This window comes from Mus caroli, unplaced genomic scaffold, assembly GCF_978045245.1.
Source record: "Mus caroli unplaced genomic scaffold, Mus_caroli_1 scaffold_19, whole genome shotgun sequence".
Taxonomy (NCBI): Eukaryota; Metazoa; Chordata; class Mammalia; order Rodentia; family Muridae; genus Mus; species Mus caroli.
The window spans coordinates 35,108,714-35,129,745 of NW_028227274.1; the positions used below are offsets into that span (position 1 = coordinate 35,108,714).

Consider the following 21,032-nt stretch of genomic DNA (forward strand, 5'->3'; position numbering starts at 1 on the left):
TAATGTGGACCAGTCATTCGATGCAATGCTAGCCCACAGATCTGATAATTAATATAATCACACTTTAAACAACACACATTTTTACTTACTTCTAAAATATGTGTTTAGGAACAAATTTAAACTTAAAAGTAATGAATAAATTAAAAAAAAAACCAAAAAAAAAAAAAAAAAAAAAACCGATCCACTTGCAAGGCCTAAGTAACTGCATCTAAGTGCAGTAACCATTTAAGACTCTAAGCGCCGCTGTTCACCTACTGGGAGAGAGATGCACCCGAAACCCCATCGAATTCTCAACGCTGATGAAATCAGACCGGCAGATTCCGGAGTCCAACTGCGGAACTGCGGAGACATTCTGTCCCTAAATGTGTGACTCTCCAGCTTTCCGTAAGATTATTTCCATCGCCACAAGCGAAGGTAATCCAGCCACCTATGCCCAGTGACGACTGAGAGGATTCTTTTGCAAATGAACAATGGCTGCTTCCAAGAATCAACACAGGCATGGCCGGCTGGTGCTGCTGTGTACGCTGATGGGGACGCTGTGCAAGATCGGGGTAGGACAGATTCGCTACTCCGTGCCAGAGGAGACAGACAAAGGCACTGTCGTGGGCAACATCTCCAAGGACCTGGGGCTGGAGCCCCGTGAGCTGGCGGAGCGCGGAGTCCGCATCGTCTCCAGAGGTAGGTCGCAGCTTTTCTCCCTGAATCCGCGGGGCGGCAGTTTGGTCACCGCAGGCAGGATAGACCGGGAAGAGCTGTGCGCTCAGAGCACGCCTTGTCTTGTAAATATCAACATCCTAGTTGAGGAGAAAGGAAAACTCTTTGGGGTAGAAATTGAAATAACTGATATTAACGATAATAATCCGAAATTCCATGTTGGAGATCTGGAGGTGAAAATTAATGAAATCGCTGCCCCTGGAGCAAGGTATCCGCTTCCAAAAGCCATTGACACAGATGTGGGCATAAACTCCCTCCAGAGTTACCAGCTCAGTTCCAATCAGCACTTCTCTCTGGACATTCAGAGGGGAGACCACGGCGCTATAAACCCAGAGTTGGTGCTGGAGCACACCCTGGACCGAGAGGAAGAACCCACTCACCACCTGGTCCTCACCGCCTTCGATGGCGGCGACCCACGCCGCTCCAGCACAGCGCTCATACAGGTCACAGTGTTGGATACTAATGATAATGCCCCTGTTTTCGACCAACCGGTTTACCGCGTGAAAGTCCTTGAGAACGTGGCCCTGGGCACCCTGCTGCTCACAGTGAGAGCTAGCGACCCGGATGAGGGTGCCAATGGAAAAGTGACATATAAATTCCAGAAAATTAATGACAAACAATCGCTGTTATTCCATCTTCATGAAAACACGGGGGAAATGACAGTAGCAAAGAAGCTGGATTATGAAGAATGTTCGTTGTATGAAATGGAAATACAGGCTGAAGACGTAGGAGCGCTTCTGGGGAGGAGCAAAGTGATAATTATGGTAGAAGATGTAAATGACAATCGGCCGGAAGTAACCATTACATCCTTGTTTAATCCGGTATTGGAAAATTCTCTTCCTGGAACAGTAATCGCCTTCTTGAATGTACATGACCAAGACTCTGGAAAGAACGGCCAAGTTGTCTGTTACACGCATGATAACTTACCTTTTAAACTAGAAAAGTCAATAGATAACTATTATAGATTGGTAACATGGAAATACTTGGACCGAGAAAAAGTCTCTACCTACAATATCACGGTGATAGCTTCCGACCTAGGAGCCCCACCTCTGTCTACTGAAACTTATATTGCCCTGACTGTGGCAGACACTAATGACAACGCTCCTCGTTTTTCTCACACTTCCTACACAGCCTATCTCCCAGAGAACAACCTGAGAGGTGCCTCCATCTTCTCATTGACTGCACATGACCCTGACAGCCAGGAGAATGCCCAGGTCACTTACTCTGTGTCTGAGGACACCATACAGGGAGTGCCTTTGTCCTCTTACATCTCCATCAACTCCGACACTGGCGTCCTGTACGCACTGCAATCTTTTGACTTTGAGAAGATACAAGACTTGCAGCTATTGGTTATTGCCACTGACAGTGGAAGCCCACCTCTCAGCAGCAATGTGTCCCTGAGCTTGTTTGTGTTGGACCAGAATGACAATGCACCTGAGATCCTATACCCCAGCTTCCCCACAGACGGCTCCACTGGCGTGGAATTAGCGCCCCGCTCTGCAGAGCCTGGATACCTGGTGACCAAAGTGGTGGCAGTGGACAAAGACTCGGGACAGAATGCTTGGCTGTCCTACCGTCTGCTCAAGGCCAGCGAACCTGGGCTCTTCTCTGTAGGGCTTCACACGGGTGAAGTGCGTACAGCAAGGGCCCTGCTGGACAGAGATGCTCTCAAACAGAATCTGGTGATGTCTGTGCAGGACCATGGCCAACCACCTCTCTCAGCCACTGTAACCCTCACTGTGGCCGTGGCTAACAGCATCCCTGAAGTGTTGGCTGACTTGAGCAGCATTATGACCCCTGGGGTACCAGAGGATTCTGATCTCACGCTCCACCTGGTGGTGGCAGTGGCTGTGGTCTCCTGTGTCTTCCTTGTCTTTGTCATTGTCCTCCTAGCTCTCAGACTTCAGCGCTGGCAGAAGTCTCGCCAGCTCCAGGGCTCCAGAGGTGGATTGGCCCCTGCACCTCCATCACATTTTGTGGGCATTGACGGGGTACAAGCTTTTCTACAAACCTATTCTCATGAAGTCTCACTCACTTCAGGCTCCCAGACAAGCCACATTATCTTTCCTCAGCCCAACTATGCAGACATGCTCATTAACCAAGAAAGCTGTGAGAAAAATGATTCCTTATTAACATCCATAGATTTCCATGAGAATAAGGATGAAGATGCTTGCGCTCCGGTAAGTTCCGTTCTATGACTTCTCTGAGGAATTTTGAGATATGCGGAACTCTTTTGCATATTTAAGTAATGGCAATGCAAAAACTGAACACTTAAAAGTCTTAGGCCGTCGCTTAGTTCATTTTCAGAGGGGTTGGACAAGGACTGGTGTCTTGGGGTTTTAGGCTGTGAACAGACACCATGACCAAGGCAAGTCTTATAAAGGATAACATTTAATTGGGGCTGGCTTATGGGTTCAGAGGTTCAATCCATTATCATCAAGGTGGAAACATGGCAGCATCCAAGCAGGCATGGTGCAGGAGGAGCTGAGAGTTCTACATTTTCACCTGAAGGCTGCTTGCAGAATACTGCTTCCAGGCAAATAGGATGAGGGTCTAAAGCCCATGCCCACAGTGACCTACTCCAACAAGGCCATAACTCCTAATAGTGCCATTCCCTGGGCTAAACTTTTTTTTTTTTTTTTTTTTTTTTTTTTTGGTTTTTCGAGACAGGGTTTCTCTGTATAGCCCTGGCTGTCCTGGAACTCACTTTGTAGACCAGGCTGGCCTCGAACTCAGAAATCCGCCTGCCTCTGCCTCCCAAGTGCTGGGATTAAAGGCGTGCGCCACCACTGCCCGGCCCCTGGGCTAAACTTACGCAAACCATCACACCTGGGATTTAGGTTAGTTATTAGAATGCTTGCCTAGTTGGCACCAATCCTGAGTTTTATCCCCAGCAACATATAAACTGGGCTACATGAGACTCTCAAAACACCAAAAAGGCTCATTCAAAAAGCCTAGACAGGGCACTGGTCAACTTTTAAAACATACTATTGTTTTATCACTCATTCCCTTAAGAACTGATTACCTACCACACACGCTACATATTTCTACTTGCAAATATGTGTATTCTAAGTTAGGGCTACAGAAAAGCCGTTGAAATTTCCAAGTTCTTAGTAATGACCTTAGAAATCACCAAATATGTGTCACAATTATGTTGGCCTACAAGTAGGCACAGCAAGATTTCTTGACTTAAAACATCTTTTGAGGTCTGCTCCTGCATCACTGCTGCTTACTATACTTGCTGACTATGCTTCAAGCCACAAGCACATTTTACAATATGGATCTTGGTGGGAAGTGAAATGAATGTTGAGTGTATGTGTGAATGACCACCCTTCTCGAGATCTATACCAATGGAAATATTGCATCTAAAGGAACAGCTAGTAAGTAATTAGTCTTTCCCCAAAAGAAAAACGACAAAGTATAAACTTAAATAAGCTTCCGTAAAATAGTGAAAAATCCATTTCAGTGGACTAACCATGAGCATTTTAGGCTGTACAGACATCTGAAATGATGAGAACCCAAGAATGATAAACAAATTCCAAATAAGTTAACCAATTCCACAAAATTATTTAGAGTAAATTATATGCATTTTCTGTATTTCTTGTACCATTTGAATAAGTCTAATTCCTAATTTATCACCGATCAGAATGGAAGATAAGATAAATATTTTGTGACTGTGCAGAAGGCTATTTCTCAAGTAACGCAGTGTTCCACCCTAGGTTGCATATACCTGGGAGTAAATATCGACTTTACAGGCCGGGCAGTGGTGGCGCACGCCTTTAATCCCAGCACTTAGGAAGCAGAGGCAAACAGATTTCTGAGTTCGAGGCCAGCCTGGTCTACAAAGTGAGTTCCAGGACAGCCAGGACTATACAGAGAAACCCTGTCTCAAAATCAAAAGAAAGAAAGAATGAAAGAAACCGACTTCCCACTTTCTGTAGCATCTTGATGCACAATCATTTGAGGAGACAACTATACCAGCAGCACTTTGACATTTGGGGGGATGGGTAAGGAAAATTTTTCTCTTGCCTAGTCCATGTGGCATCCTGACTTGATTTCCAGCATTTCAAAAACTAATTAATGGAGTATAAAGTTGGAACAAATGTTACTATATTCAGTAACTTTGTGTAATGGGCTTGCCATGAACTCAATTACTCCAATTCCAAAGTCATTACATTATAATACTGTAGTGCATGGGTAAAGAAACAATGTGGTCTATTTGTGTTCCACATGGCTAATCATTTCCCCAGTAAGTTTTAAGAATGAATTGATAAAATATAAAGAGTAGGATAGGAACTATACAATTTGGAAATAAGAAAAGGAGAAATTGAGCAGGTTGCACTAAATCTGTGCTACACCACTGAGCCAGTCTTCTCAATTGAGTATTACCTAAAGAAGCAATAAAGCTTTTCTTTTATTTTCTAATGGGAATGTTAACATTACCAGGAAGAAAGTATGTCTGAGGAATGGGACAATCTGCCTAAATACAAACAAATAGTTTGCAACAGTACTGATGTTTCCAAACATTATGAAATAGCACTGATAATCTAGAAAAATAAAAATAAGTGAAAGAGCAGTAACAGTTGTTTCAACATATCATAGCCAACAAAGAAATGATTTGTGAACTTGATAATATAGTAGACTCCGAGGGCAAGACTAATGGCACACTAGTTGTTAAATTGTCACTCAAAAGGGTAACTAACACTTTGCTTTAAGTAAGAGTACACTGCACCATACGGTGACCAAAGAATGGACCATTATAATGTAGGTTTGCATAAAAACTCAAAGTGGTATTTAAAACATCTTGAAAGAATAAAAAACATATCAAAGAGGTATTTAAACTCGGCTGCTAAATATGTAAATACTAAAATATCACTTATTTAGTTAGGCACAATTATTGTATTATTGGGATGGGGACCAAACAGCAGAGGCTGCAGTTTCATAGTGCGAACTCTGGGCGCCGCTGTTGGCCTGACTGAAGAGGCTGAAGCTCCACTTCTTGCGCAGCCGCAGAGCGTTTTCCACGGCTCCCTTTCTCAGCCTTGACACCGCTTCTTTCCGAGAAAAGGAAGAATCGTTTCGTGGACTAGAACTGGTATCAAAGTCCGATTGGAGTCCGGAATATCCACACCACTCAGCTACTTCGTAACCCGGCGTCTCCAGGCTGGTGAGCAAGCAAAGGGGAGCAAGAAGGATGCGGGAGGGCACTGCTGAGAGGCGCCAGGGACGTAGGCGGCCAATGCTCCTTCCCTTCCTGCTGCCTTTGTTCTGCCCCGCGCTCTCTGAGCAGATCCGCTACAAGATCCCCGAGGAAATGCCCACCGGCTCGGTAGTGGGGAACCTCGCCAAGGACCTGGGCTTCAGTGTCCAGGAGTTACCGACGCGAAAGCTACGCATCAGTTCCAAGAAACCTTACTTCGGTGTGAGCTCAGAGAGCGGAGAGTTGCTAGTGAGCAGCAGGCTGGACAGGGAGCAGATATGCGGGAAGAAGCTGGTGTGTGCTCTGGAATTTGAGGCTGTTGCTGAAAATCCCCTGAACTTTTATCACTTGAGTGTGGAGCTGGAGGACATTAATGACCACACGCCAAAATTCGCGCACACTTCCTCAGAGCTGCAAATAAGTGAGTCTGCTCAACCGGGCACTCGCTTCATTTTAGAAGTAGCAGAAGATGCAGATATTGCCTTAAATTCGCTACAGAATTATAAACTGTCTCCTAGCCCTGGTTTCTCCCTGGTGAATAAAGAAAAACAAGATGGTCGTAAGTACCCGGAATTGGTATTAGAGAAAACTTTAGACCGCGAGCAACAGAATTACTACCGACTAGTCCTGACAGCCTTAGACGGCGGGGATCCTCCCCTAAGTGGCACCACAGAGCTTCGAATCCAAGTCACTGATGCCAACGACAATCCCCCTGTGTTCAACCAGGAAGTATACAAAGTCCGCCTTCCAGAGAACGTGCCCCCAGGCACAACGGTGCTAAGAGTGACAGCTACAGATAAAGATGAGGGCGTGAATTCAGAGATTTCTTATTCCCTCCACAGAGCTGGGCAAGTGTTTGGTCTCAATTCAAAGAGTGGAGAAATTACTACACAGACAACACTGGATTTTGAAGAAATCAAAGAATATTCTTTAGTAGTGGAAGCGCGGGATGGCGGAGGCCTGGTTGCACAATGTACAGTTGAAATTAACATTCAAGATGAAAATGACAACAGACCAGAAATTACAGTTGATTCCCTACTAGAAACGATTCTAGAAAACGCAGAGACAGGAACTCTAATTGCTTTGATCAAAATACACGACGGAGATTCTGGGGAAAACGGAGAGGTTAATTGTCGACTAGACGGTGAAGTGCCCTTTAAAATTATCTCTTCTTCCAAAAACTCGTATAAATTGGTTACGGATAGAGCCTTAGATCGAGAGCTGACTCCAGAATACAATGTGACCATTACGGCCACTGACAGGGGCAAGCCACCCCTTTCCTCCAGCACAAAAGTCACCCTACATGTTGGCGATGTCAATGACAACGCTCCGCTTTTTCACCAGGCCTCCTACTTGGTGTACATAGCTGAGAACAACCCACCTGGAGCCTCCATTGCTCAAGTCAGCGCCTCTGACCTTGATTTGGGATCCAATGGTCATGTCTCCTACTCCATCATAGCCAGTGACCTGGAACCTAAATCGCTGTGGTCCTACGTGACCGTGAATGCGCAGAGCGGAGTGGTGTTCGCGCAGCGCGCCTTCGACCACGAACAGCTGCGCTCCTTCCAGCTGACACTGCAGGCTCGGGATCAGGGATCGCCCTCGCTCAGCGCCAACGTGAGCATGCGCGTGCTGGTGGGTGACCGCAACGACAACGCGCCACGCGTGCTGTATCCCACACTCGAGCCCGACGGCTCTGCGCTCTTCGACATGGTGCCGCGCGCTGCGGAGCCTGGATACCTGGTCACCAAGGTGGTGGCGGTGGACGCAGACTCGGGACACAATGCCTGGCTGTCTTACCACGTGCTGCAGGCCAGTGACCCTGGGCTCTTCAGCCTGGGGCTGCGCACAGGCGAGGTGCGCACAGCGCGTGCCTTGGGCGAAAAGGATGCTGCGCGGCAGCGCCTGTTGGTTGGTGTTCGCGATGGTGGACAGCCACCCCTCTCGGCCACCGCCACGCTGCTTCTAGTATTCGCTGATAGCTTGCAGGAGGCCCTGCCAGACCTCAGTGACCGCTCACTGCCCCCTGATCCGCAAGCCGAGCTGCAGTTCTACTTGGTGGTGGCCTTGGCCTTAGTTTCTGTGCTTTTCCTCCTGGCTGTGATTCTAGCCATTACACTTCGACTGCGACACTCCTCCAGCCCCTCGGTCTGGAATTGCTTTCAGCCTGGACTTTGTTCTGAATCTAAGCCTGTGGTTTTCCCCAACTATAGTGAAGGTACTTTGCCGTATTCCTATAATCTGTATGGTGCACATGCTGGAAACACCGAGTGTAATTTCCTAAAATGTAGTGAGCCATTGAGTTCTGGACAAGGCCTTCTTTGCCCTGAGTCATCTGGGGCCTTGTTTCCTCTTTGTGATTCCAGTGAGCCGACTTCCCACCCGGAACCTCTAACACCGGTGAGTTCCATTCAAATCTTTGCTTCTTTCTCTCTTCCTGAACTACACAACTGTCTACATTTACATAGCAAGACAACACCTGTTCGGGACTTGTGAGTCCTCTTCGAAAAGTTAATGTGACTCAGAAAGTGCTGTTTCCCTTCATCAATAGAGTTGGGAGAATTATGGTATAAAATAAATTCCAGGAAAGAAATTAAAGGTTACAGATTTACAGTGTAGTGCAGTATCCAAGCAGTACTGAGCGTGTGTGCTGTTAGCTTCACAACAAAACAAGTGCACAATTTTTTCAAAGTGATTGAAATGTACCATTGATTTTCACTTTTTTGAGACAGGCTTGCTATGTAGTATACAGGGTGGCTTTGATACATGACTCACACAGGGTATCCCAGGCTGGCCTGGAAGTTTATAGTATGTGGCAGAGGCCAGCCTAGAACGGGAGATACTCCTGTCTCAGCCTCCTGGATGCTGGATTACAGGTCTGGGATACATAGGCAAGCATTAAATTTAGAGTGCCTTAACTGCCATGTCATAGTGTCACATGCCTTTAATTCCAGCACTCAGGAGACAGAGGCAGGTCTCTGAGTTGGAAGCCAGCCTGGTGTGTAGAGCAAGTTCCAGGACAGCCAGGGCTGGACAGAGAAACCTTGCGTGAAACTACTCATTGGCCTTTCATTGATTTCACTAACGGATTCCTTTCTTGTGTTTATTCCTTGTGGTTAGCTTCTTATACTTACCTAACAGATTCGTGACTTTGAGTCTCCTAAAAATACATGAAAACTACCTTGTGTATTTGTGGAATGAAAGAGAATTGCTGAGTTCTTCAGACTCATCCAAGTCCTATCAGCTTTCAGGAATGTGAAATCCCGAAGGAAAGGAAAGGAAAGGAAAGGAAAAAGGAAAGGAAAGGAAAGGAAAGGAAAGGAAAGGAAAGGAAAAAGGAAAAAGGAAAAAGGAAAAAGGAAAAAGGAAAAAGGAAAAAGGAAAAAGGAAAAAGGAAAAAGGAAAAAGGAAAAAGGAAAAAGGAAAAAGGAAAAAGGAAAAAGGAAAAAGGAAAAAGGAAAAAGGAAAAAGGAAAAAGGAAAAAGGAAAAAGGAAAAAGGAAAAAGGAAAAAGGAAAAAGGAAAAAGGAAAAAGGAAAAAGGAAAAAGGAAAAAGGAAAAAGGAAAGGAAAGGAAAGGAAAGGAAAGGAAAGGAAAAAGAGGAAAGAGGAAAGAGGAAAGAGGAAAGAGGAAAGAGGAAAGAGGAAAGAGGAAAGAGGAAAGAGGAAAGAGGAAAGAGGAAAGGAAAGAGGAAAGGAAAGAGGAAAGGAAAGAGGAAAGGAAAGAGGAAAGGAAAGAGGAAAGGAAAGAGGAAAGGAAAGAGGAAAGGAAAGAGGAAAGGAAAGAGGAAAGGAAAGAGGAAAGGAAAGAGGAAAGGAAAGAGGAAAGGAAAGAGGAAAGGAAAGAGGAAAGGAAAGAGGAAAGGAAAGAGGAAAGGAAAAAGGAAAGGAAAAAGGAAAGGAAAAAGGAAAGGAAAAAGGAAAGGAAAAAGGAAAGGAAAAGAAAGGAAAAGAAAGGAAAAGAAAGGAAAAGAAAGGAAAAGAAAGGAAAAAGGAAAAAAGGAAAAAGGGAAAAGGAAAAAGGGAAAAAAGGAAAGGAAAGGAAAAAGGAAAGGAAAGGAAAAAGGAAAGGAAAGGAAAGGAAAGGAAAGGAAAGGAAAGGAAAGGAAAGGAAAAAGGAAAAAGGAAAAGGGAAAAGGAAAAAGGAAAAAGGAAAAAGGAAAAAGGAAAAAGGAAAAAGGAAAAAGGAAAAGGAAAAAGGAAAAAGGAAAAAGGAAAAAGGAAAAGAAAGGAAAGGAAAAAGGAAAGGAAAGGAAAGAAAAGGAAAGGAAAGGAAAGGAAAGGAAAGGAAAGGAAAGGAAAGGAAAGGAAAGGAAAGGAAAGGAAAGGAAAGGAAAGGAAAGGAAAAAGGAAAAAGGAAAAAGGAAAAAAAGGGAAAAGGGAAAAGGAAAAAGGAAAAAGGAAAAAGGAAAAAGGAAAAAGGAAAAGGAAAAGGAAAAGGAAAAGGAAAAAGGAAAAAGGAAAGGAAAGGAAAAAGGAAAGGAAAGGAAAGGAAAGGAAAGGAAAGGAAAGGAAAGGAAAGGAAAGGAAAGGAAAGGAAAGGAAAGGAAAGGAAAGGAAAGGAAAGGAAAGGAAAGGAAAGGAAAGGAAAAAGACTGGGGCTGGGACACAGTGGCAGAGACCTACTCACATGATGCTTTAGGCCCTGGGTTCAATGTCCAGCACAGAAGGGGAGGCCGGGGAAAAGAAGAGAAGATGCTATCACTCCTGTTTCATTTGTTCTGGTTCTTTTTTTATTTTTGTATGTGCATGAGTGTTTTGTTTGAATGTATGTCTGGACACCACTTGCACACCCAGTGCACAAAGAGTCCAGAAAAGAAAGAGTGTTGGGGGGCTGGTGAGATGGCTCAGTGGGTAAGAGCACCCGACTGCTCTTCCGAAGGTCCAGAGTTCAAATCCCAGCAACCACATGGTGGCTCACAACCATCCGCAACGAGATCTGACGCCCTCTTCTGGAGTGTCTGAAGACAGCTACAGTGTACTTACATATAATAAATAAATCTTAAAAAAAAAAAAAAGAAAGAGTGTTGGATCCCCTGGGGCTGGAGTTTAGATTGATGTGAGCCACCATGTAGGGCTTGGAAATTGAACCCAGATCCTCTGGAAGACCAGTCAGTGCTCTTAACTGCTGAGCCATTTCTACAGCACCCCCTGTGGTTCTTGACATATTATCTTTAAAGAACAAAGGATGAGGGGAAACCACTGGATTCGTCTTATAATTTGAAGCCACAAAGGTTTTCCAACCATCCTTGTAGTGGGGAATTCTGAGTTATTGCCTGCTAAGGCAAAAGCTACTAGTCAGGTATGCATACAAAACTACCATTTTATACTGTGCCTTTGTGTTGTTTCTTCTGACAGTAAAATATCGTAATAGCATCTTTATAAACAGATTTCTTCTTTACACAACACCACTTGCCGTTTACCTCTTAGTAGTAAACATTTGTTCTGTATTTTGAGTTCTTTTTTGTAAATTATTCCCTTAAATGGCCTTTAGAATAAGAAGTGTATGACTATTTTAAAAATCACATGCTTTCTTGCTTCTCTTCTCTTCTTGTCCTGGAAATTGAGCTCATAACCTCATGCATGCTAGGCAAGTTCTTTTCTACTGAGCCACATCCCTGCGCTTGAAGCTGTATGAGGGTGATGATGTAGCTCAGTGGTACAACACTTGCCTCGGACGCTGAGGTTCTAGAGTCCATCTCCAGTCTCTCTTTCTCTTTCTCTTGATGAAGGATTGAAGTGAAAACTTGCTTCTTCTGAATATTAACTTTTATTTTCCCAAGACTTGTACATGTGTTATGTACTCACGTCAAAAGCCAACCCCTTTGTGAAATAGTAGAAAGTTTACATAGTTACAGGAACATGACATTTGAAACCTGAATCCTGTCAGACATGGTGACTGCACACCTTTGTCCCAAGACTTGGAAGACAGAGGCAGGCAGGTCCTCTCTGAGTTCCAGGACAACCAGGGTTACACAGTGAGACTCATTCTTTAAACAGAGAGAGAGAGAGAGAGAGAGAGAGAGAGAGAGAGAGAGAGAGAGAGAGAAACCTAATCTTGTTGAGACTTTAACATTAATAGGTAAGGTGAGAAAATGTATAAATACTGTCCAAGTAGAATTATGTATATAGCACAAAAGTTTTTAAGAAACCATGAACTAAGCCGGTCGTGGTGGCTCATGCCTTTAATCCCAACACTCGGGAGGCAGAGGCAGGCGGATCTCTGAGTTCGAGGCCAGCCTGTACAAAGTGAGTTCCAGGACAGCCAGGGCTATACAGAGAAACCCTGTCTCGAAAAACAAAAAAACAAACAAACAAACAAACAAAAAGAAACCATGAACTGTATCATTAAAATGGATAAATCTTATGTCTTATGTGGTAATCCATCTATATACTCATTCAGTTAAATTATGAGCCATGCTGAGTGGAATATGTCTTTAATCCCAGCACTATGGAGGCATAAACAAGAGGATCTTTGTGAATTTGAGGCCATTCTGGTCTATATAGCAGTTCCAGACCAGCCAGGACTACATAATGAGGCCCTGCCAGGAAAAAACTGGAATTAATATAATTATGAAATGAACACACATATCATAAAGTATAAAGAAAACATGACTGTTATATAACCTTTACACCAAAGTTATTTCTAAAAGCTGTAAAGATATATTCAAACAAAACATCCCAAAAATGAAATTTTAAGGAGAGAGAGAGAGAGAACAAACCCAAATTTAAAGTGAGTTGGGCTAAAATTAAGCCAAAAATCTTTTGAGAGTTAATACAGAAATATCATTCCACTTCATTTACAACTCAGATATCCACAAATGGTGGTTACTTTTGAAATATGAATACCAAAAAATGCTTAGAAAATCTAAAATCACAATAAACAGAGAGCACTAGTTTCTTTATCAATCATCTATAATCCAATATTTCAGGGGAGCACACGAGAAGAACGAAGTGCTCTGGAGGCTGAGGCAGGAGGGTTGCTTAAATACAAGCCTTCAAGACCAGCCTGGGTGACTCATTTTTTGTAAGACACTTTCTCAAAAAGGACAAAAAGGTGAAAGGGGAGGAGAAGGGGATGAAGGAATAAAGAAACAAAGCAAGGAAGGAAAAGGGGAAGGAGATTGGGGAAGGAAAGAGAGTGGGATAGAGAAAGGAAGAGACACTGATGGAGGCAAAGAGAAGGGTGTAATGTCTCAGATGGTGTAGTAACGACTTCCGACTCTGAGCGCCGCTGTTCACCAACTGTAAGGAAAACTCCCAGCTCCATCCGGATTTTCTTGTCAGCACCTATACAAAGCCCTGCACATCCTACAAACTGGCTCCGGGACTACAGCAAAACTTAACCTTCTAACCTGGGATGCTCTGGCTTTCTCCTGAGGAATTAGTATCATCTGACAGTTGGAGGAAGAAAAGAAGAGCCTAAGGAGTTAGCGAGCAGAAAGAGCATTCTGAGAAAATTCCGTAGCAAAAGCAACAATGGCTGCTGCCCCCGCCAGACGCCCGCACTGCAGAGAACTGGTCGTTTTCTGTGCACTGCTAGGGATGCTGTGGGAGGCCAGGGCCGGGCAGATCCGCTATTCCGTGCCAGAAGAGACAGAAAAGGGCTATATAGTGGGAAACATCTCTAAGGACCTGGGACTGGAGCCCCGTGAGCTGGCAGAGCGCGGAGTCCGCATCGTCTCCAAAGGTAAGACCCAGCTTTTCTCTCTGAGCCCGCGGAGCGGCAGCTTAGTCACCTCAGGCAGGATAGACCGGGAAGAGCTGTGCGCTCAGAGTGCGCCTTGTCTCCTAAGCTTCAAAGTTCTAGTTGAGGACAGAGTGAAACTTTATGGGGTGGAAGTAGAAGTGGTTGATATCAATGACAATGCGCCAAAATTTGAGGCCGAAAATTTGTTTGTAAAAATCAGTGAAATCGCTGCCCCCGGAGCAAGATATCCACTCCCAGAAGCGGTTGACCCAGATGTGGGCATAAACTCCCTCCAGAGTTACCAGCTCAGCCCCAATCGCCACTTCTCTCTCCACCTGCAAACTGGAGACGATGGAACTATAAACCCAGAACTGGTGCTAGAGCGCACCCTGGACCGAGAGGAAGAGCCCTCTCACCACCTGGTCCTCACCGCCTCCGATGGCGGCGAGCCACGCCGCTCCAGCACAGCGCTCATACAGGTCACAGTGTTGGATACTAATGATAATGCCCCTGTTTTCGACCAACCAATTTACCGCGTGAAAGTCCTTGAGAACGTGACCCCGGGCACCCTGCTGCTCACAGTGAGAGCTAGCGACCCGGATGAGGGTGCCAATGGGAAGGTGACATACAAATTCCGGAAAATTAATGAAAAGCATTCGCTGTTGTTTCATCTTCATGAAAACACGGGGGAAATGACAGTAGCGAAAAATCTGGACTATGAAGAATGCTCATTGTATGAAATGGAAATACAGGCTGAAGATGGTGGGGGACTGAAAGGGCGGACCAAAGTGGTAGTTATGGTAGAAGATGTAAATGACAATCGGCCGGAAGTGACCATTACCTCTCTGTTTAGCCCAGTAAGGGAAGATGCGCCCCCAGGGACCGTGATTGTCCTTTTCAATGCTCATGACCAAGATTCTGGGAAGAATGGGCAAGTTGTCTGTTCCATCCAGGAGAACCCATCCTTTAAATTAGAAAACTCAGTAGATGATTACTATAGGTTGTTGACAGCCCAGATCCTTGATCGAGAAAAGGCTTCTGAGTATAATATCACAGTGACAGCAACAGACAGGGGAACCCCATCCATGTCCACAGAAGTTCACATCACCCTGTATGTGGCTGACATCAATGACAATCCGCCTGCCTTCTCTCAAACCTCCTACTCAGTCTATCTCCCCGAAAACAACCCCAGAGGCACCTCCATCTTCTCAGTTAGCGCCCATGACCCTGACAACGAGGAGAATGCTAAGGTTACCTACTCTTTGGTGGAAAACACCATCCAGGGGGCACCACTCTCCTCCTACGTCTCCATTAATTCTGACACTGGCGTGCTCTATGCTCTGCAATCCTTTGACTATGAGCAGTTTCAAAACCTTCAAATGCAGGTGAAGGCGAGTGACAATGGGCACCCGCCACTCAGCAGCAATGTGTCCCTGTCTGTGTTTCTATTGGATCAGAATGACAATGCTCCCAAGATCCTGTATCCCTCCCTCCCGACTGACGGCTCCACTGGTGTGGAACTGGCTCCCCGCTTGGCAGAGGCTGGGTATCTGGTGACCAAGGTGGTGGCAGTGGACAAAGACTCTGGACAGAATGCTTGGTTGTCTTACCGTCTGCTCAAAGCTAGTGAGCCAGGACTTTTCACAGTGGGGCTACGCTCAGGCGAAGTACGCACAGCTCGGGCCCTGCTAGAGAGAGATGCACTCAAGCAAAGCCTCGTGGTAGCTGTGCAGGACCATGGCCAGCCACCTCTTTCAGCTACCATCACTCTCACAGTGGCTGTGGCAGACAGCATCCCTGACATCCTAGCTGACTTGGGCAGTATCAACACTCCTGCAGACCCTGATTCTGACATTACTCTCTACCTGGTGGTAGCAGTTGCTGTGGTCTCCTGTGTCTTCCTACTCTTTGTGCTAGTGCTGCTGGCCCTCAGGCTACGGCGCTGGCATGCTTCGCACCTGCTGCAGGATGCAATGGGTGGATCCACTGGGGTACCAACATCACATATTGTGGGTGTGCATGGGGTTCAGACTTTCCTACAAACCTATTCTCAAGAGTTTTCCCTCACACCTGACTCTGGGAAGAGCCACCTGATCTTTCCCCAGCCCAACTATGCAGACACACTCATCAGCCAGGAGAGCTGTGGGAAGAGTGAACCTCTGTGCAGTTCAGTTGAGCCCAAGTTTCCTATTGATGACACTCCTTTGGTTCCTGTGAGTTCTGGGTTTTTTTTTCTTTATTAAGTATGATAATTCTCTCTTAGTCTTGTGGGAGTTACTATTTCCATATTTGTAACCACTCAAGTTTTCATTGAGTCTAAGATTCACCCACATCATCTAGGTTTATTGGTCAGACATCACTGGGATGACTTTCACTTTCTTACAAAACTGCTGTGGATGGGGGCAGTTCTCATTGTCCTGCGTGGAGGCGCTGTTTGGATAGAGTGCCTTGGTTGGGTACAGTCTCTACAGCTACAGTTCTTTTCCTGACATGAATTGATCATTATTCCCAAAGCCCCTCATTGTAGCTCTTGCTCCTAAAACAGTTTCTAGAATTGATACTTTTGTAGGGGTGAACCAAAAAGTTCTCCTTTCTTAGGGAAACAACTGAAAACCCACAATCTCTGCCTCCACATTTCTGTTTCTGCGACAGGAGAATATCTCAATGAACTATTGCTTTCCCAGACCCTTAAGTCCGTAGAAATTATTTGTGTTTAAAGATCTTTGAGGGAGAAGAGTCAAGCTTCAGCTATCATTTACACACCCCAGCCAAGCTTTCTTTCTCTTTTAATTCTGAAAGTTGTAGCATCCATCAAGATAATAGCATTAAAGGCTTTGGTCTCCTAATGCTATATAGTATCAAGCTATGAAAAATAGTTTGACACTCTTCTTTCAAGTGTAGGCTTGCCAAGAGAAGTTGCTAATGTGGGGAATCAAAACTTTGGCTCCAGCTCAATTCTCCAATCTCTGGGAGTAGAAATCAACCTGAACATGGAGTGTAAGTCAGAAATTATTCTCGGGACATGCAGGAAGAGGTTCTAAGATTTTCCTGGATTCGTAACTATTAGGAAAAATAATTTATTACTTAGATTTTAAACATAATGTCAGCATTCAAGTAACAGACGACATGCAGGAGAACACTTGACAATACCTTGGAGAGGCGAGTGCTGCTCAGTCATGTGTGAGACACCAGGTTCAGCCTGTGGCTGAGACAAGAAAAGGAAAGAGGTGAAACTAGAAAAGTTTCTATTTACAGCCTGGTGTGGTGGTGCACGCCTTTAATCCCAGCACTCAGGTGGCAGAGGCAGGCAGGTCTCTGAGTTGAAGGCCAGTCTGTTCTACAAATCAAGTCCAGGACAGCCAGGGCTATGTAGAAGACCCCCATCTGAAAACCTTTTCCTATTGTAAACTTATGTTGCATAGATCCATTGATGACTACTGGTGCTTCTATGGATGTAGAGAATTGTGTGCTTAATATGAAGTTTAAATATCTAGAGGTTGATATTAAGGTATATTCTGGATATACAATATGATACACAGACATTTTGATCTCTTCAAGCATTTTTTAGTACTACAGGTGTCGCTCATGGGTAGAGGAGTTGTGCACAGCTCCTGGTTCAATCTACAGCAACCTTAGAGAAGAAGCAAAAGAAATCATTCTTTCTTCCTTAAGCTGATAGGAGAAAATAAGAATTCTTTGGGGATCTTATTTTTTTAATAATGACATGAATTTTAAAATTTTCTCTCCTATGGAATCATATCTATATTCAAGTCATGAGTTTAAAATGCATGTTAATTTTGGGGAAAGAATAACAGCATAGATACTCGTGATGTATGTATCTATGATGTGGTAAGTAGATAACTACACAAAGCATCACTTCTCTTTTCAATGATGATTAGCATGTATTAATTATGACATTCCCACACTTGTGTGTACTGTGTTTCCATTACATTCACTCTCACATTGCCACCTCCTACCTCTATCCTCCCCACTCCTCCCACCCCTCCCCACTCCTCCCAACTAGCTCCTACTTGCACGTCTTTCCTGTGTTTCTGATCACGAGTTTTTACAGAAGCACAGTGAAGACATATTGGTTTGGTTTGGTTTGGTTTGGTGGGCTTTTTGATTCAGGGTCCCATTGTGTCTCTGAGGCTAGTCTCATGATTGCAGACAAATGATTCCAAACCTAACGTTCTTTAGTCTAAAAACACAACATAGGTAAGTACACTGATGGCTGAGAAGAGTGTGGGAAATGGCCAGTTCCACTGCTCTTAAACTATGTGTATAGAAAACAGATTCTAGAATATAAACAGGCTAAAAAATTAAATTACTGGTATTTTCGTCTCGTCTTTTAAAACGTGTTAAATTACACTAAATATTTTGGGTTTTCTTCTGAATAGCCAGAAAATTCAATATACACAAAACGAAGTTGGCCTTATGTTTATCACTGTTGAAGTTAGTTGGTCTGATCTGTCTGTGAAGATTCACAACATAATACAGAATGTTCCACAATGTAGTGTAAGTTTCTTTAAAAGCACATAGGTATCCACTGTAATCCCATAGAGAGATTAAAATATGTGGCTATTTCATAACCCCATGTTCAGAGCTATACATATATTTTGGGTAGAGAATTCTAAACAAGGTAGACTGCAGTTCCACTCAGAGCCCCTGGGCGCCGCTGTCGGCCAGTGCAGAGCAAGCTCTGATGCCCCGGATCCCTCAGTCTCTAAGCTGCAATTTCCTGAGCAGAAACGAATACACACACCAAGGGGAACTCTCACTCATAAAGACTAAGACACCGATTCTCAGCACAAAACTGGGGTCCCGCTGTCCCTGGCCAAACGGACCTCCACCCTCGTAGGCTGCACTCTCTCCTACTGTGAAGATCTGAAGACCTACAGGGGACCTGAGCCAGCAATGGGAGGGAGCAGCGCGCGGAGGAAGCGCCCCGGCCGCCCGCAGGTACTGTTTACCCTGCTGCTGCCTTTGTTCTGTCCCGCGCTGGGCCAGCCGGTCCGCTACTCCATCCCCGAGGAGCTGGACCGCGGGTCGGTGGTGGGGAAGCTCGCCAAGGACCTGGGGCTCAGTGTCCTGGAAGTGTCGGCTCGGAAGCTGCGGGTCAGCGCTGAGAAGCTGCACTTCAGCGTGGATTCGGAGAGCGGGGACTTACTGGTGAAGGACCGCATAGATCGCGAGCAGATATGCAAAGGGAGAAGAAAGTGTGAGCTGCAGTTGGAAGCTGTGCTGGAAAACCCTTTAAATATTTTTCATGTCGTTGTGGAAATTGAGGATGTTAATGATAATGCTCCTCAATTCGAGAAGAAAGAAACGCGTTTAGAAATCTTAGAAACTGTGGCGGTTGGTACACGAATACCCCTTGAGCCTGCCACTGACCCCGACATAAATTTGAATTCAGTTAAAGATTACCAGATAAACTCCAACCCTTATTTCTCGTTAATGGTTAGAGTTAATCCTGATGGTGGCAAAACCCCAGAGTTGTCTCTGGAGAAACTCCTAGATAGGGAAGAACAGAGGTCTCATCGCTTGATACTAACTGCCTTGGATGGAGGGGACCCACCCCGGAGTGCCACCACTCAGATAGAAATATCTGTAAAGGACATCAATGACAACCCTCCAGTGTTTAGCAAAGAGGAATATCAGGTCAGTGTTAGTGAAAATCTGTCCCCAGGATCATCTGTGTTGCAAGTGACAGCCACTGATGAGGATGAGGGCGTCAATGCTGAGATACGTTACTACTTTCGGAGCACTGCGCAGAGCACAAGACACGTGTTCTCACTGGATGAGAAAACAGGAGTGATCAAGAATAACCAGTCGCTGGATTTTGAAGACATAGAGAGGTACACCATGGAAGTAGAAGCGAAGGACGGCGGTGGTCTCTCTACACGGTGTAAAATCATCATAGAAGTCCTAGATGAAAATGACAACAGTCCAGAAATCACCATCACCTCCCTTTCTGATCATATCTTGGAAAATTCTCCTCCGGGAGTGGTGGTTGTCCTCTTCAAAACGAGAGATCGGGATTTCGGAGGAAATGGGGAAGTCACGTGTGATATAGGCAAAGACCTGCCTTTCAAGATCCAGGCTTCTTCTAGGAACTACTACAAGTTAGTAACAGATGGAGCCCTAGACCGAGAGCAGAGCCCACAGTACAATGTCACCATCACCGCCACGGACAAAGGCAAGCCAGCCCTCTCTTCCAGTACAACCATCGCTCTGCACATCACTGACGTTAACGACAACGCTCCGGCTTTCCAGAAGTCTTCATACATAGTCCATGTGGCAGAGAACAATCCGCCTGGAGCCTCCATCGCTCAAGTCAGCGCCTCCGACCCAGATCTGGGGGCCAATGGTCATGTCTCCTACTCCATCATAGCCAGTGACCTGGAGCCTAAATCGCTGTGGTCCTACGTGACCGTGAATGCGCAGAGCGGAGTGGTGTTCGCACAGCGCGCCTTCGACCACGAACAGCTGCGCTCCTTCCAGTTGACACTGCAGGCGCGGGATCAGGGATCGCCCGCGCTCAGTGCCAACGTGAGCATGCGCGTGCTGGTGGGCGACCGCAACGACAACGCGCCACGCGTTTTGTATCCCGCGCTCGAGCCCGACGGTTCTGCACTCTTCGACATGGTGCCGCGCGCTGCCGAGCCCGGATACCTGGTCACCAAGGTGGTGGCGGTGGACGCAGACTCGGGACACAATGCCTGGCTGTCTTACCACGTGCTGCAGGCCAGCGATCCCGGGCTCTTCAGCCTGGGACTGCGCACGGGCGAGGTGCGCACAGCGCGTGCCTTGGGCGAAAAGGATGCTGCGCGGCAGCGCCTGTTGGTTGGTGTTCGCGATGGTGGACAGCCACCCCTCTCGGCCACCGCCACGCTACTTCTAGTATTCGCTGATAGCTTGCAGGAGGCCCTGCCAGACCTCAGTGACCGCTCACTGCCCCCTGATCCGCAAGCCGAGCTGCAGTTCTACTTGGTGGTGGCTTTGGCCTTGATTTCTGTGCTTTTCCTCCTGGCTGTGATTCTAGCCATTGCACTTCGACTGCGACACTCCTCCAGCCCCTCGGTCTGGGGCTGCTTTCAGTCTGGTCTTTGTTCTAAGGCTAGACCAGGGGTTACTCTCAACTATAGCGAGGGCACTCTACCCTATTCCTATAATCTGTGCGTTGGGCAAACGGGAAAGGCGGAGTTAAATTTTCTGAAATGTAGCGCACCTTTGCCTTCTTCTCAAGAGGTCGTTTGCGGTAGTTCTCCTGGGGCCTTAATTCCGCTTCACCTGGGAGATGATTTGACAACACATCCTGAGACTCTAACACCGGTGAGTTTCTTTCTTTTTTTTTCTTTAATAATCCTAGTTTCTCTTATTTCGTGTATAGTAACTTCATTTTCGTATCTAGGTTGACATTTGAGAAC

General features: G+C 45.7%; 1 protein-coding gene across 13 annotated transcripts in view; it reads left to right on the forward strand.

Moving 5' to 3' along the window:
- The window catches only part of LOC110284891 (protocadherin gamma-A4), a 180,868-nt gene that overhangs the window by 62,702 nt on the left and 97,134 nt on the right, over positions 1-21,032 (forward strand). Inside the window, exon 1 of one of the 13 annotated variants that reach the window (XM_029472230.2) lies at positions 248-2,894. The exons of 10 other annotated variants lie outside the window; for them this stretch is intronic. In XM_029472230.2, the coding sequence (XP_029328090.1) occupies positions 471-2,894 (2,424 nt within the window). In that variant the 5' untranslated portion in view covers positions 248-470. Of the gene's footprint in view, positions 1-247; positions 2,895-4,553; positions 8,315-15,828; positions 20,938-21,032 lie in introns of those variants that run through there. 2 more of the 13 variants (XM_021150875.3, XM_085833509.1) reach the window with 2 other exon arrangements.